We start from the raw sequence: 14,596 nt of genomic DNA, 5'->3' as shown, positions 1-14,596 counted from the left end.
TCTGTGCTTCGACACTGAGGTTTCCCTTCACCTTCATAGCTTTAGATTATTGTTATTATTTATTCACCATGAGTCAACTAGTGATCCACCACCTAATACTGAATTAACCAACGTATGTAGAGTTTCACCTCAGAAAGGACAAAAGCATTTCACATCATTTTAAGTACCATGAATCAGCATCAATAAGGCCAAAGATAGCTATGTCACCAATCCATGCTCTTTTCTAATGAATGTTTTCATTTTTAAACAAAACTCTCATTCCTTTGAGTAAACAGCTACTGTCCTCTGAAGGACATTGTACGAGTTATGAATGTAAAATGGGAAACCTCAAGTCGTTCAAACTCCAGAAAAAAACTGACTTGAACTATTTTTAGCTGAATTTTCACGGAGACGTCAGTCGAGCCAGCCAGATTTGTACTCTGTTATTAAAGAGACATATACACTCTGTGACTCTGTGTCATTGCTGTTTTGGTAGATGTCTGTTGGTTAAGTGTCAGTTTACTTAAATGTGGGCTTCCAAAGTATTACATTAAATCAAGTTTTATTTTATTTTTTTTTAAACATTTGAAGTTCTAATTAAATTTTATCTAACCACAAAGACCATGTAGTAATAGCATGAGGATTGATAGCGTTGTTCTGAATTCATCTACATTTGACTTTTGCGTCATCTGGGATGATGTAAGAATCTTAAAAAATAAGAAAGTCAAAGATGATGCAAAACAAGATAAAGTAATGTAGATATTTGGATCCATTTACTTGACAGTACCTTGTTTACCCCAAACAAAAGAAGGCAGTAACTATGCAGATGTTCTGTACATATTTACTATTTTAAACAAAACAAACGGGAAGTAACCAATCATCAGGACACAAATTATACCATCAGTCATATATGTCAGAGAGACATCACAGCAGATATTAAGTATGCATTTTAGCAATTGAGTTTCAGCAGTATTACATTTATATTTCAAAGAGCATCAGCTGCCGTTTATTAAAACAGAAATGTATGATTGGAATTCAGGGGTTAGATATAGCAGGCACGTCATTGTCCCACTCTGGGAAACTACAGCTCTCTGGGAACAAATCTGAGTTTAACCGGCTTGAGCGGCTGGTACTTCCAGTCAAACTCCAAAGGAACCTGGAGGAGGAAATGCATTTGAAATGAGGGACATGGCAGCAGAGGAGTCTGAAACTGAATACACATCAATCACTTTCTCTTGTTCTCACCGCAGTTTCTTTGCATGTTTGCACAGAGTAATGCTGCAGGAGGCGGACAATGACCATTTTCATGACCAGGAGAGCGTACCGCATCCCGACGCAGTTACGAGGGCCGAGTCCAAACGGCATGTATGCGTACGGATTCACATCCTCCATTTTGTTGAACCTGCAGACACACACACACACACACCTGACTGAGAGGTCGCTCCGTCTCCATCCTTTTCTCCAGGAGCCTGGGAGGCTCTTCCCACCGTTACTAAGCAACTAGTCAGTGTTAGAGAAAATGGCAAAACACAAAGATCAATGGATCAGTGGCTCTACCGCTGGATTTGTGTGTGCAGGAGAAAAAATAAAACTTATCCCTCCCTTAAAAAACAACAACAACAAAAAACACGTAAAATTCCACCAACTAATCCGGGAGCTCTGTGGGAGTGGGAGAGTCAAAGCTTCTATCAGATTGGACAAACTCTGATGGAAAAGACGTTAAATACACTTCTCTTCAAGTGCATGTTGCATTCTTTGCAGATGAGGACTGTTTGAAACAACAGCAAGTCCAGCCACCAGTTTTATCGGATCTTCACCATGAACTTTGTTCTGGCTGCATATGTCCAATAAACCCTGTTCACTGTAATACTGAATATCTGCAGTCACTAATAGAGACAAATACAGTAACATCAAACTAAAACAATACATGCAACATTTATCATAAAATTTTAAATGACCCATTTTCCTTTCACCTGTGAAGAAGCTGGTTTTTGAAACGAGGGGTATTGTTTCCTTTCCCGCATCACAAAGGTTTATATGACCAATTCACGATTTACTTTGCGGAATTGCAGTGTATGACACGCCTGTTCATCAGTTTGGGCTTTCCTCCTGGTTGCTGCTGTGGCCATCATCGCCTCATTAACACTGAGCTGCTCACCCTCTCTTGCTCTGTTCAATGGAACAGTCAATGGTGGCGCCTTGTTTAACCTGTGGTGGCTAATGGAGTCTGTGCTCCTGTTACGCCACTTTTTAGCATCTACCATTATTGTGTGACGCAGCTTGTGGCCAGCAGCAAGAGGGTTCACATTTCGTCAGGTACTGTTCCCAACGGCAAGAATGAAATTTCAGTAGTCAGAGAAAGTGTTAAGTGTAGACATCTTTCTTCATCTGTTGGCGATCTATTGAGGAGCAGCATACCACATTTAAAAAACTGCATTCTCCTCTGGAGGAAGAAAGGGTTCTCTCTCTTCAAAGCCAGACAGCAGAAAATCTTAGTGTAGTTACCTCTCTGGTCTGAAAAGCTCCGGTGAGCTCCAATAGCGTGGGTCCTTGTGTAACACGGTCAAAGCTATCCCAATCAGGGTTCCTTCGGGGATGGTGACACCTTTGACTTCGACAGTTTTCTTACACATCCTTTCAAGCCGAGGTGCAGTGGGGATCAAACGCATTGACTCAGAGATGACCTGGTCCAGGTACTGCAGGTCAAACAAATCCTTGTATTCTACTGGAGCCTGGAAAACATAAGGAGGGGAAAAAGAGCCATCAAACACAAGAATAAACAAATAAGAATTGGTACTCCATATTGTCCAGCAATTTGTTTATAAATAAAGAATTTCTAACACAGCTGGACAGACTTACACAGACTTGTACACACTTCAACTACTATGCAGAATATTTACAGATGAAAAACAGATTTATAATTTATGGCAACTCAAAGCCATCAAGAATAAAAAAAAGATTTTTTCCCCCATCAGTTTATGGTTATTTTCCTCTTTTTTACCAGCTGCATAAACACCTTTTCTTTCCTTAAAAAGCAGAGTATAATGAGTTGGTGGTCAATAACTCTCACATATCACTGCTTATCCATTGGGCTCATAATTCGTACCCGATTGCATACACAATATCCTAGTAATAAGCATTTGAACAGCAGCTGAGCTTTAAGGAAGAATAAGGTTTCCAGAAAATGTGGTGAAAAATTAAGATATCCTTAAATTCAAACATCAGTGAAGAGCATATAAAGAATGATTTACTGTACATCTCTCGGTAGCTTGGCATCAATTTCATTCTGCAAAGTCTCCATTGCCTCAGAGTTGGTTGCCAGATTGTAAAGGATGTAAGTGATAGAAGCACTGGTGGTGTCATAGCCGCCAAAGATGAAGATAAAGGCCTGGGAGAGGATCTCATGATCAGTCAAACCTACAACATATAAAAAGATGAATAAATAAATAAAATAAATAAAACTACTGAATGACTGCTGATTGTAGTATCTGTTAATGTGAATTTTATTTCACTCCACTGAAGAGTAAATTAAAAACAAATTATTATTAAATATTACTTCAAAATAAATAGGGATGGGATTGTTTTTTATGATTTATGAAGAATTTCTCTATTCATTTGTTGCTTGATTCGTAAAGTGTCAGAAAACGTTATCTGAATGTAAACATAACGTAGTCCACATTATCTAAAGTTGAAGCTTCAATTTACATGGTTTAAAACAAGAACATATTCAGAATACAACAACAACAACAAAAAAAAAACACTGACACAATTAGATGGGATAAGATTGTTGCAGCCTCCTGCACTAATGTAAATCTGTGAGGGGGCTGCAGCACACAGGAGGGCCACAGGCCTGAGATTTGAACCTAAAATGTTTTTGCTGTGAAACGGCAGTGCTATCCACTGTGGCCCCCACTGTATGACCCCAGAAAAAACATGTGCTTTAAATGTAAAAACTGCAACAAATGAAGAAAAAAAAATCTATCTTCATTTATCTTTGTTCAGAACAAGTGAATCATTTATAGACTCTTGAAATGGTAAAGCTGAAGAACAACTTAAGACGTAAACAGAGAACAGAGTGCTGATGGGGTGTCACCTCATCTTAAATAAATCTCCGCTGCAGGGAAAACGTACCTTTACTTGGCTGATCGTGTTCACTCTTAACGGCAGATTCTGGTATCTCATTCTGAATCATCACCTGCAGGAAGTCTGCATGACTCTACATGAGCACAAAGGACATTGAGCATTGTCAAACCCTCTAAATTGTCTGTAGGTCTGAGTGTGAGTGTGAGTGGTTGTGGGTCTCTGTGTGTTGGCCCTGTGATGGACTGCTGACCTGTCCAGTGTGACCCCTCCCTCACCCACTGTGAGCTGGCTCCAGAACCCCCCATGACCCGGAAACAGATGAGCAGTTGATGATGAATGAATGAATGAATGAACTTCTCGTCCAAGACGTACTTCCCAAAAAAAGTCAAGCTCTCCTTGAAGTCCCTGCATTTGTTTCACTTGGTTCAAATTAAACTATACTTACTTATTTAATAATAACTTACTGATTCTTCTTCAGAATGCTGAGTCTTAAATTTCTTGATGATGTTGTAGAAATAATCTACACTGTGTCTGGGCATTATATCAATCCCCAGGAGTTCTGCCAGACGGGTGCCATACGGAATTAACACTGTAAACACACCAAAGGGCTGTTAATAAGAATTGACATACAAGTAAACAAAGTGAAAATTGATCACTATAAAAATAGGACACACTTAGTAGAAATATTAGCCACAATCTGAAGTTAAGAACATTCTTGAGGTGTACAATAAGAGGGTCATCCGGGTTGTTGATGGCGTCCGCTTCAACACTGAAAGATACACTAGTAATGACATCTAAACTGTAAGGCGCCACAAATCTACAACAGAAAAGAAGGGAGGTGGTTTCAGTTTAAGCTGGAACATGGGTTAGGTACATCCACGTCTTTTCATTTTATGCCAAACAATTTAATGCCTTGCTGTAATATAACTGATAAACAACATACTGCTTGACATCCACGGCTTCATCCGAATTCATTTTTCCAAGCTTCTCAATGAGTCGGTCTGTGTAGCGAACAACAATGGGAAAAATCTTCAAAAAAAAAAATAAATAATGAGAACATCAGTAACAATGTCTCAATACAACAATGCATAAAAAATGTCAGATTCAAATCTGGATTGAGTAAAACGTATTATCATCAGCAGTCGTTTGTTCTGGAGAAAACTGGCTCCCATGAATGACATTTTATCATATGTTACACCTACCGTAAATAATCAAGTTGAGTACAAATAACCGATCTAGCGGGTATTCAAGTACTTTAATATTTTCAACTGCAGGTAATGTAACTTCTGTGTCGTGCATTCTCATATCACTGCTAGGTAGAGGGAGCAATACACAAAGGCACATTGCAGACGCATAGAAAAATACAAATGTAGACATACACTGAGGATAAGCAGTTATATGGCTGCGCTACGTCACGGGAAGCAGAAAGCAGAAGATGTTAGTGAGCTCAGGTGTGATACCAACCTGTTTCAGGCGTCCGCTAGTGAAGCATGGAGATAAACTGCTCCGAATTCTTTTCCATCTTTCATCTTTTACAGTTGTAATAGCATCATCGAAAGGTCCTGCCAATATATTTTCCTGTGAACATGAGGAAACTTCAGAAGAGGCTACTCTGATTGGCAGTTTACTTTCTCACTTCTCTTCTTGTTTCATTGTGTCTTGACAATGTGACTATTTGTCTAAGACTAAGAATATGAGGACAAATAAAGTCTTTCACCTAACTCTGGCCTGTGACATCTTTGCGCTACAGGGATATTTGTGGTAGGAAGGGTGAGTTTGCGCTAACACCAACCAGAAAAGAACTCATCATTGATAGCAAATATGATATTTGTTTCATTGATGTGACTGTTTTTATTACAGATGTTTCAGTGCTGAACAGTGTTTGCTACACTTACATAATTGGTTAAACCCCAAAAGCATTTTTTTTTTTTACTTTACAGACAATAAATTACAAACTGTTATGTCACTGGAAGTAATATGCTGATTCTTACATACTGTGTGAGTTGCAACAAGATGAGCTTCTTACCCTGCGGTTGGTAAATGTGGAGTAGCACTCTTTCACCATCACATTTTTGATGATTTCAGGGTCAGTCACTATTAAAACCGGTGACCGTCCCTCATACAGCCTGAGCAAAAACACAACAAATCCATAGTTTCACTACAACTTTTACTGAAGTAATGCATTGGGCACTGTGTAGTGGACAGATGCCTGTACCAGCCTGTCTCTGCTGTGGCAGGTCAGGAGAAGACTGAGGTTACAGACTCAAGTCCCTCACTTCCTGCCTCACCGCCATCAAACCATCGCTCAGATAAAAGAGACACAGGAGCTACTTTCTTTACTGACCAGAGAAATAATAAACACAACTGGGAGAGTTGTCACAGTTGTCTTTTTTATTCTATCCTAAATAAGATATATCGTATTTTTCGCACTATAAGGCGCACTTAAAATCCTTACATTTTCTCAAAAGTCGGCAGTGCACCTTATGTATGAATTATTTTTGTGCTTACTGACCTCGAACCAATTTTATGTCACACACTGTGCTCAAAAATCTGTCAAAATATTTTAGTGCGACTTTGGTGAGCGACGAGGCCGCTCCGCCTGGCGGATTGTCGGAGCGTTCCCAGCTGACGCAGGACCTTGTGTTGCTGGTCTTTGGTTGGATACGGGCTGCAACGTCACACAAATAAACCAATGAGAGAACAGTACGCAGTGCGCTTAGCTCCGCCCCTTCTATCAACACCGGTGCACACTCCGCTTCACTTTATAGGTTTTATCATGCGCCTTATGTATGAAAACGGACCATTCATTCATGTTGCGCCTTATGGTCCGCAAAATACAGCAAGTGTGGAAATGTACAGTCGAAAGGCAAGTTTCTTTGCCAGCAGGAGTTGGTTTGTCATATCCACAGCATTTCTGTACCTGCCCCCCCCCCACCTGCACCTGCACCTTCCGAGACCACTTTAACCCTAACAATTTATTGTCAACACAGAACCTACAGATCCGACATTCAAAACAAAACACCGACACACAACCAGTGTGATCATTAGTGGCCAGCATGTAGCCTTCATGAAAAGAACATTAGTTTGGAGACTGGGAGGCAACCCGGAAACAAAGTGGGAGATAATTAATATCAGCGGCACAACAGACACTTCATTCTGTGTGTTTAAGGATTTCCCCCCATCCCACGGCAGCCAAACTTCGTTGCCAGGTATGACCACGGTGGGTGACCTGGCCTATCAGACATAAATGTCATTTCCTGACCCATACTGATTTATTGATTCCAGTATTAGCTGAATAACAAAAAAGCTGCTCTCATGGGAGCTGTTGTCATCTGTTGATATCTGTCGTCTCTGGCCTTTAACGAGGAAGCAACAACTTACCCCCACAAATCCCCATATTTGGCCTGGCACTCCTTGTCAAACGCGATTCCCTACAAAGGAGTCCAGATAAACAACGAGTGTTATAAATACCAAAGGTCCGCAGAGCTCATTGTTGTTGAGCAAATAAAATACAAACAAAATAACTTTAAATATTCACACTATAAGGATATGTTAAATTCTATTCTACTTGGTTGTGAAATAAATCAACTCCCGGATTTCTACTTACCTTTTTCAGGTTATACAATGTTCCCACAAAAGGCAGGGGCCTTGGTCCGGGTATTCCCAGTCTTGTGAAAAGCCGATAGGGCCAAATGCTGTAACTACATGATGGAAACGAGAGTGACGGGTCGATGTGATGAGTTTCAGGATGGTCGGGAAGCCAAACTAATATCACCGCGCCAGGCAGAAAATACTCACAGAAACAACAGGGTGACAAAGAGAGCCACTAACGTCCAAGTCGTTGGCGATGACCACGTAAAGAAAGACATCTTTCCTGGAGTTGAGCTGAGCACAACCCGATCGTGAAAGTCGTGAAGGGTTCAGAAAGAAGGAGTTTTCAGTACATATAAGTGGGAGGGGCGCAGGAAGCAGTCAAACAGGACGTTTTTCCTGCCACTGTCGCCAGGTCTTTGCTCACGGAGGAACTTGTTGGATCCCTCTTTGCCTGCTCTGGATGTAAAGTGGCGTGAAATAATTATGATCTGATGCTATAGGAAGTTTGATCTGATCAAATTGGACTTGCTTACCATGTCCCACTACCAAATGATTTCACCTGCGATTACACAAAAAATGCAGCAATGCAGCTGCTGGAGCACTGTTGTTTTTAAAGCATTTAAAAAATTGACATATTTACAGAATACATTCAATACAAACTACTTAGCACACTTAAGAAATACCCCTCTTTACATGAGTCGTGTAATGCTGTGCATTTTTTATTTATTTATTTATTTTTTTCGTTCATTAGATTTCTCAGTACGATATGCAGTCGGCTGTGATTTAGCGACATGAAAAAAGCAAACAGATCATTTTTGGGCCTTCTCCCGCACCGTAGTTAACCCGGATATAATTTTTTTTCGCTGCTTGACACATTGCTGCAGTTTTGTGGTTTTATGCTTCATTTCTACCAGTTTTTTCATCTTGTAGTCGGAAAGTAACGCTACGGTTGTCATAGTACAATGTGAGTATTTATGTATTTTGTCTCTAGAAATGTTTAACATGCTAATAGTCGGATTAATTAGATGTTCTTTCAAACTGCCCTTGGTCCGCAATGTTGGGCTAAAGATAAGCTAGCTTCTTGTAGCGCACACGTTTTCAAACGCTGTCACTGTAGATCTGGATTAGAGCTTTATCACGGTGCAGTGTGATGGCAATGCCATGTAATCACAAAAACGACCTGATTGAACTATTACCATTGCGACGTTTAGTACAGCTACCCACGTACGCCCCATTGAGATCATGTGCTGTGATGACATTGTCACGACCTGTTGTAAAGTTCTCACAGTTCATGAACCAACGCTGTAGCAAATGTAAATAATTGACCACTTGATCAATACCGGATAAACAGGTCAGTTAAGTTGTTAACTGGTTAAGTGGTTATATACACGTTTAACGTCAAGTTGATGTACTGCATTTTTATGCAGTACACAAACAAGTTCACAGAAATGAAATGCGGATGCCCAGTGGTCCTTATGGTAAACCAGGTGGTTTACTTTAGTGAGTACTTTGAGTATTAGCCGATGCATCCAACCTAAATTTCTGCAAAAAACAAATCCCACACCAAAACCGAATGAGTTTGGAGTTGTATAGCACACAGATGGGCGAAATGGATGAGTTTCCTCTATGCATGAAATAAATAATAAATGTTTTAACGTGTAAAGAGCATGCGACACATTTTAAAGTCAAATCACCGTTGGTAATAACGTTTTTGTTGCTTCTTCTCTTTAACTATCTTTCCCTTGACATGTCCTGTGGCATGAATGTTTTCTTAAAACCCCTTTAATCCAGTGAGAATACACCATTTGTGTTAGTGTTGTTAGTACTTACATGTTGCCTTTGCGTCACACTTTCAGGGCTGGTGCAGTCCATATTTATACGCCCGTGACTGTGTAATCCATTCTCTGTAGTTCAGGGGTCATGCCATAATCACTTTATGTTGCGTAACCCACAACTGGAAGCAGCGTAGTGTGAAAGACAAATCATATCATCCCTTAGGCCCATTATGAGCACTAATAGCAGGTGTATGCTACAATTACATGAACACAGCAAAAAACCCAGACTAAAACTCCTACATTTCCTAGGTCAGTTCTCTCTCTGTTTTTGGTACTAAAAAAAGACTCGCTAATATTTTTCAAAGCACTTTTGCATTTTCTGCTGTTGTCAGGCGGACCACTGCCTGAAGGTCAGACAGCAGTGCCCAACATGAACGTCTTGACTCAAAATTCAGCAACCAATGTCTCACAGTCTCCAAAGACTGATATAGATGAAGTTTATTCAAAATACAGCAAGTATTTGAACAAACAGCTGAGTGGTTGGGACCCCGTGGTCTGAGTTCACACTTGATTACTACTTCAGAAAACTTGCACTTAAACCCCCAAGGCCCCTCCTATTTACCTGAGGCCGCAACCCATTAGATTAAAATTCCAGCTCAAGCAAATCTGCCACCATTATTTTTAACCTTTCACCTTCCTGGTGACTTTTGATGGTTTTGCTGATGTAATTGTGGCGAGGTCTTCTGACTTCGTTTTTTTTTTTTTTTTTACTGATTTTAGGCATCTCGTGATTTGATTCAATGTGACTACTGACATTTACATGACCTCAACATCTGGTTACAACAAACTGTTTTTATGTTTGCTGGATATTTTCTACTTCCCCATTTTGCCGACTTCTCTTATGACACTACCAGTGTATTTCTCTTCTGCATATGCCGCCACTCCAATCCTTCACATGTATACACAACATTCATTTGATTATATGTCACAGTTCTAACCTTAATTATGACACAAAGTCCCAACGTGCCATCTGACTAAATTTTCCAACAACACTATGACAAATAAAAATGTTCACTTCTTTACTATTGTGGGGTTTTTATGGTGGTAGCATTTCTTCGCAGTAACTCTATTGAAAACCTATTTTTGGTGTGAACAATACTACTGTAATTATAGTGATGACCAATTGTGTTGTCTCTTTTATATTTTCAGAAGTAGGTGGCCGCTATGTTCCTCACCCTCACCCTGCTGCGGAAAGGCATCCCTGGTAAGCAGTGGATCGGGAAGCATCGGCGTCCACGAGAGATTACATGGCAGATGAAACGCAATATGCTGAAGCACCTGGAGCGAGAAGCTGAGAACGAGTACTGGATCAGCCGGCCGTACATGACTCCAGAGCAGGAGTACTGTCATGCTGCAGAACGCAGGGCCCAGAATTGGCTCAAGATCAAGGAGTCCAAACTCGCCAAATTTCCAGAACATAAATTCATGACAGATCACCTAAGTCATCTCAAAATCACTAAGACATGGTCTAATTAATCTGAGCAGTGAAATGCTGCGCAAAGACAGCAGTTATACTGGGAGGAAAATAACATTTTGTTATTTCCGTGAAACGAACTGCTTTTTGGAACTCTGTCAGCAGTCCCCATAAAACAAATCTAGAAACAGGTTTTTTTTTGTCTGTGTGTGTGTGGTTTTTCTATCACACAGTTCCTTTCTCCACATTCAGCGCAGCTCCTGTCCAATAATGAACCCTATCCCTGATTTAAGGGAACTAGTTTTTTAGCTTACTAACAACAAATGTGTGTGTGTGTGGTTTTTCTATCACACCAACCGAGTCTTCACTGCAACAGTTCCTTTCTCCACATTCAGCGCAGCTCCTGTCCAATAATGAACCCTATCCCTGATTTAAGGGAACTAGTTTTTTAGCTTACCAACAACAAATACTGTCAAGTTAAAAAAAAAAAAAAAAAAAAACAGGCTTTCCACCTAATAAAATGTGTGTAATATATTAACTGCTGAAGTAAATGCCATGAGACCAAGATTGACTTGATTAAATAAATTGTTTTGGGAGGTTGGGACACAATTGTGAAATTTAAAGGGTACATTTTATATATAATTCCTTAAAAGGCTGTGGCATTCAGTCAGCCCAAATACTGTGCACCTGAAATGAATGGTTAATCCTTTTTGAGCCTTTGAAGTCAGAAAAACTAAGAGTAATACATTTTCTGGGAAACGTTCTCACTCCATTCATAGATTCTGTTGAACACGACTGGGATTCAGTGAAAATAGGCCATGCTGTCATTATAGTAGCTTTGGGTCAGCGATTCTGGGGCCATGTGTTGACTCTGGTGATAGACACTGTGCAGTGTGTATTTGACTCTTGATCCTGCTCCTTCTTGTCATACCTTATCAAAGAATAGTATTAAAGTCCAAGTATAATGCAGTCAGCAGGTGTGTGCACTATAAAACGCAAGGCTAACATCCGGTTCACAACTCATTTGACTATAAATGGAAATATAATCATAGTGCTATATTTGCCTTTTGTTAGTATCGATTAGCTCTTACGCCCGTGCACGTTCACAGGCAGTAAAACATTGAAACATTTAATTACTATCTTATAGGGCAAGGGTAAGTAAACAGTTACTTTATTTTAAGCAATCATTTCGCCTCATACAGTATATAATATTATATATTAAGTGGATTATCATTTATTAATAGACCAACTTATAGATATTGTGCGTTGTAGCTTTTGACAACTTCTAACTGCCATAACAGAAGGACAAAGTAGTAAAGATTCTCTGTGCTCTGCTCCTATCGATTGAAATAGGGCCATATGATTCAGCTCTTTCCAACTGCTTGACTTAACATAAAACTGATATTCAGGACTGAAACTGATATTTCCTGCTGCACACAGAGCCCTGATGGTTTCTATAGTCACCATGTGATTTACACCTGAGAAACAGGTGATACCAAACTGACAGGAGAGACACAGTGGCCCTCTGAGCTCCACAGAAACCACAGGTGTGATGGAACCTTTCATGATGATTTTTTTTTCTTTCTTTTTCCAGCAAGACTGTTTTTTGTTCTGCTGTCTCATTTGGATGGGGATGTTACCAGAAGCATTATTTGAGCTTTTAGGTTAGCATAACCGCTGCAGGGTCCAAAATAATTGAAGGATTAATGAGCTGGTGAAAAAAAGTGTCTTTGAAAGGGCCAATTCTACACCAGGAATCAAAGAGGATAAAACCACACGGCGTGGTATTACTGCTCCCATCTGACAAAGCTGACTGCAAAAGACGAATCCCTGAAGGCTAACTCACCAGAAGCCTTCTGGGTCGACTGCAGGAAGCTTTTCCTCCTCTGTCTGTTTGCACAATTAAACAACTCATTACTTCAATCTGCAATTCTCTGTTTGAGATATCAAAGGTGAAGTGAGGAGGCTTTGGAAAATAATGTTATTTACCAGTCAACTTCATGCAGAAGTACAGTAAACAGAAGAGCCCTTAAATGAATCAATATTCAGCCTTTATCTTTAAGACAGCACAGATTCTCTTCAGTGTCAGAGGCCTTGATCTCAGCACCTTGCCTGTTTTTCTGTGGATTTCAGCTGTCTCTGTGTCTTCTGTCCCTCCATGTTAAGACCAGTCTTCCATGGAGAACACACATCAGCTGCTGCACAACTCTCTGTTCTTTATGGTTGTATACTTCATTGACAGGAAAAACACTATCCCAAAAAAAAAAAAAAAAAAGCTAGTTGTTTTGGAGAAGAATGAGCCTTTTACCCGACAGGTTATTATATATTATATGAACTTTTTCCATCTCAAGCTCTAATAATATATGACGCAAAACAGCTGAGGATGAGTTTATAAACCTTGCTTTTTCCAAGTATGGTGTTTGAGTGGCCACCATGATCGAGTCCAGCAGGTGGAGCTCCAGGTCCTGGTCGTGTTGGTTGTTTGGGGGGGGGGGGGGGGGGGGCAGAGGAGCAGAGCCCCAGCCCCTCCTGTTCACTGCGCCCCGCTGGACGGTGAGCTGAGGGGCCGAAAGAGGCGCCAACGCGGAGCTCCGGCTGGAGGAGCGGACAGACAGACAGACAGACAGACCGATCCGGAGGAGGAGGAAGCCCGCTGCACCTCCGAGCTCCGAGCCGGGGACAGCATGAAGAGCAGCGGCTGGCGGAGGACTCTACATCCACCTGCGGACTGAGGCAGGCGGCAGGATGGCGGGGGGTCGGAGGGGACTTGTGGCCCCCCAGAATACTTTTTTGGAGAATATAGTGAGACGGTCGAACGGTAAGGAGGAGGGTATATGTACTTTATCATTTCATCCCTAAGACACAGTCCAGCCTGTTGGAGAGAAGCAGCCACAGGAGTGTCCAATTAAAGCTGCCAACCAATCAGCTGAAACAGAATGATTACTGAGAGAAAGTTTTATTTAGCGAAATAAATGGACGTTCAAATGCTGCAATCTTAAACCAATTCTGTTTCAAATCTCCCGTTTCATTTCAATCATGATCGGTTAATTCATTTTCAGATTTATATGAAAATCAATCACTATTTTCTACCACTGATTACATTATAATAATAATGGAAGTTTCATTCAGAAATGGCATTAAGCAGAAACTGGTTTCTCCTTTTTTCAATGCAAAAACAAAGTGCGAAGACAGTAGCCCATTTACTCATTTCCATAAACATAAAGCTGCAGGGCTGTCAGACATCAGAGTTAAAGCACACTAAAGCCTCATGTTATTCATCAGGATTCAAGCTTAAAGGCGAGATGAAATGAATCAACTTGTGCTGCTGGTGTCTTTTAAAGTCTCATATTCACCATCAGGGTCTGGATGAGTCTTGTATTGGAAGCCTCAGGCTGTGCCCAATTAAGGCTGCTGCACAGGATGCGTCTCATTTTGGATATTTGAATTTTGTGGATGGAAGAAATGCTTAGTTCTATTAAGCTCTAAAAACTGGAAATCCAAATGTAGCTATTTGACTGCACAGTGGTGCAGCAGGGATAACTCCCTCATATATATATATATATATATATATATGTGTGTGTGTGTGTGTGTGTGTATATATGTATAACTTGTGTAACTGCCCATTAAGGCACAGTATACTGTTAAGATGTGAAGACTGTTAAGCATGTTAAAGTCACAGAAGTCACATCCA

At 40.5% G+C, this 14,596-nt stretch overlaps 3 protein-coding genes across 4 annotated transcripts in view; 2 read left to right on the top strand and 1 right to left on the bottom strand.

Moving 5' to 3' along the window:
- Positions 1–710: 710 nt before the first annotated feature.
- On the bottom strand, positions 711–8,021 carry LOC115055043 (cytochrome P450 3A30-like). Its single transcript, XM_029520430.1, has 13 exons — positions 7,861–8,021; positions 7,670–7,763; positions 7,444–7,493; positions 6,089–6,188; positions 5,527–5,640; positions 5,006–5,091; positions 4,737–4,879; positions 4,527–4,651; positions 4,111–4,195; positions 3,236–3,396; positions 2,485–2,711; positions 1,225–1,381; positions 711–1,135 (listed from the first exon to the last, which is right to left on the bottom strand). The coding sequence occupies exons 1-13, from the start codon at positions 7,929–7,931 to the stop codon at positions 1,061–1,063; spliced, it is 1,488 nt and encodes a 495-aa protein (XP_029376290.1). The 5' UTR covers positions 7,932–8,021; the 3' UTR covers positions 711–1,060.
- A 460-nt stretch (positions 8,022–8,481) lies between these two features.
- On the top strand, positions 8,482–11,426 carry mrpl57 (mitochondrial ribosomal protein L57). 2 transcript variants are annotated; one of them, XM_029521528.1, is made up of 2 exons: positions 8,482–8,620; positions 10,641–11,426. In XM_029521528.1, exon 2 carries the CDS (start codon positions 10,656–10,658, stop codon positions 10,965–10,967), a length of 312 nt encoding a protein of 103 aa, XP_029377388.1. In that variant the 5' UTR covers positions 8,482–8,620; positions 10,641–10,655; the 3' UTR covers positions 10,968–11,426. The 2 variants fall into 2 exon arrangements, with proteins under 2 accessions (XP_029377388.1, XP_029377389.1); XM_029521529.1 differs by having other exon boundaries at positions 8,515–8,620; positions 10,644–11,426.
- Positions 11,427–13,650: 2,224 nt separating this feature from the next.
- kcnh1a (potassium voltage-gated channel, subfamily H (eag-related), member 1a) overlaps positions 13,651–14,596 on the top strand; it is a 30,700-nt gene continuing 29,754 nt past the window's right edge. Inside the window, exon 1 of the mRNA XM_029520646.1 lies at positions 13,651–13,723. Coding sequence (XP_029376506.1) covers positions 13,651–13,723 — 73 coding nt within the window. The remainder of the gene's footprint in view (positions 13,724–14,596) is intronic.

The sequence above is a fragment of the Echeneis naucrates genome, chromosome 15, assembly GCF_900963305.1.
Source record: "Echeneis naucrates chromosome 15, fEcheNa1.1, whole genome shotgun sequence".
NCBI lineage: Eukaryota > Metazoa > Chordata > Actinopteri > Carangiformes > Echeneidae > Echeneis > Echeneis naucrates.
Note: the sequence above shows the minus strand (reverse complement) of the source record. Positions and strands in the feature narration are given on the sequence as shown.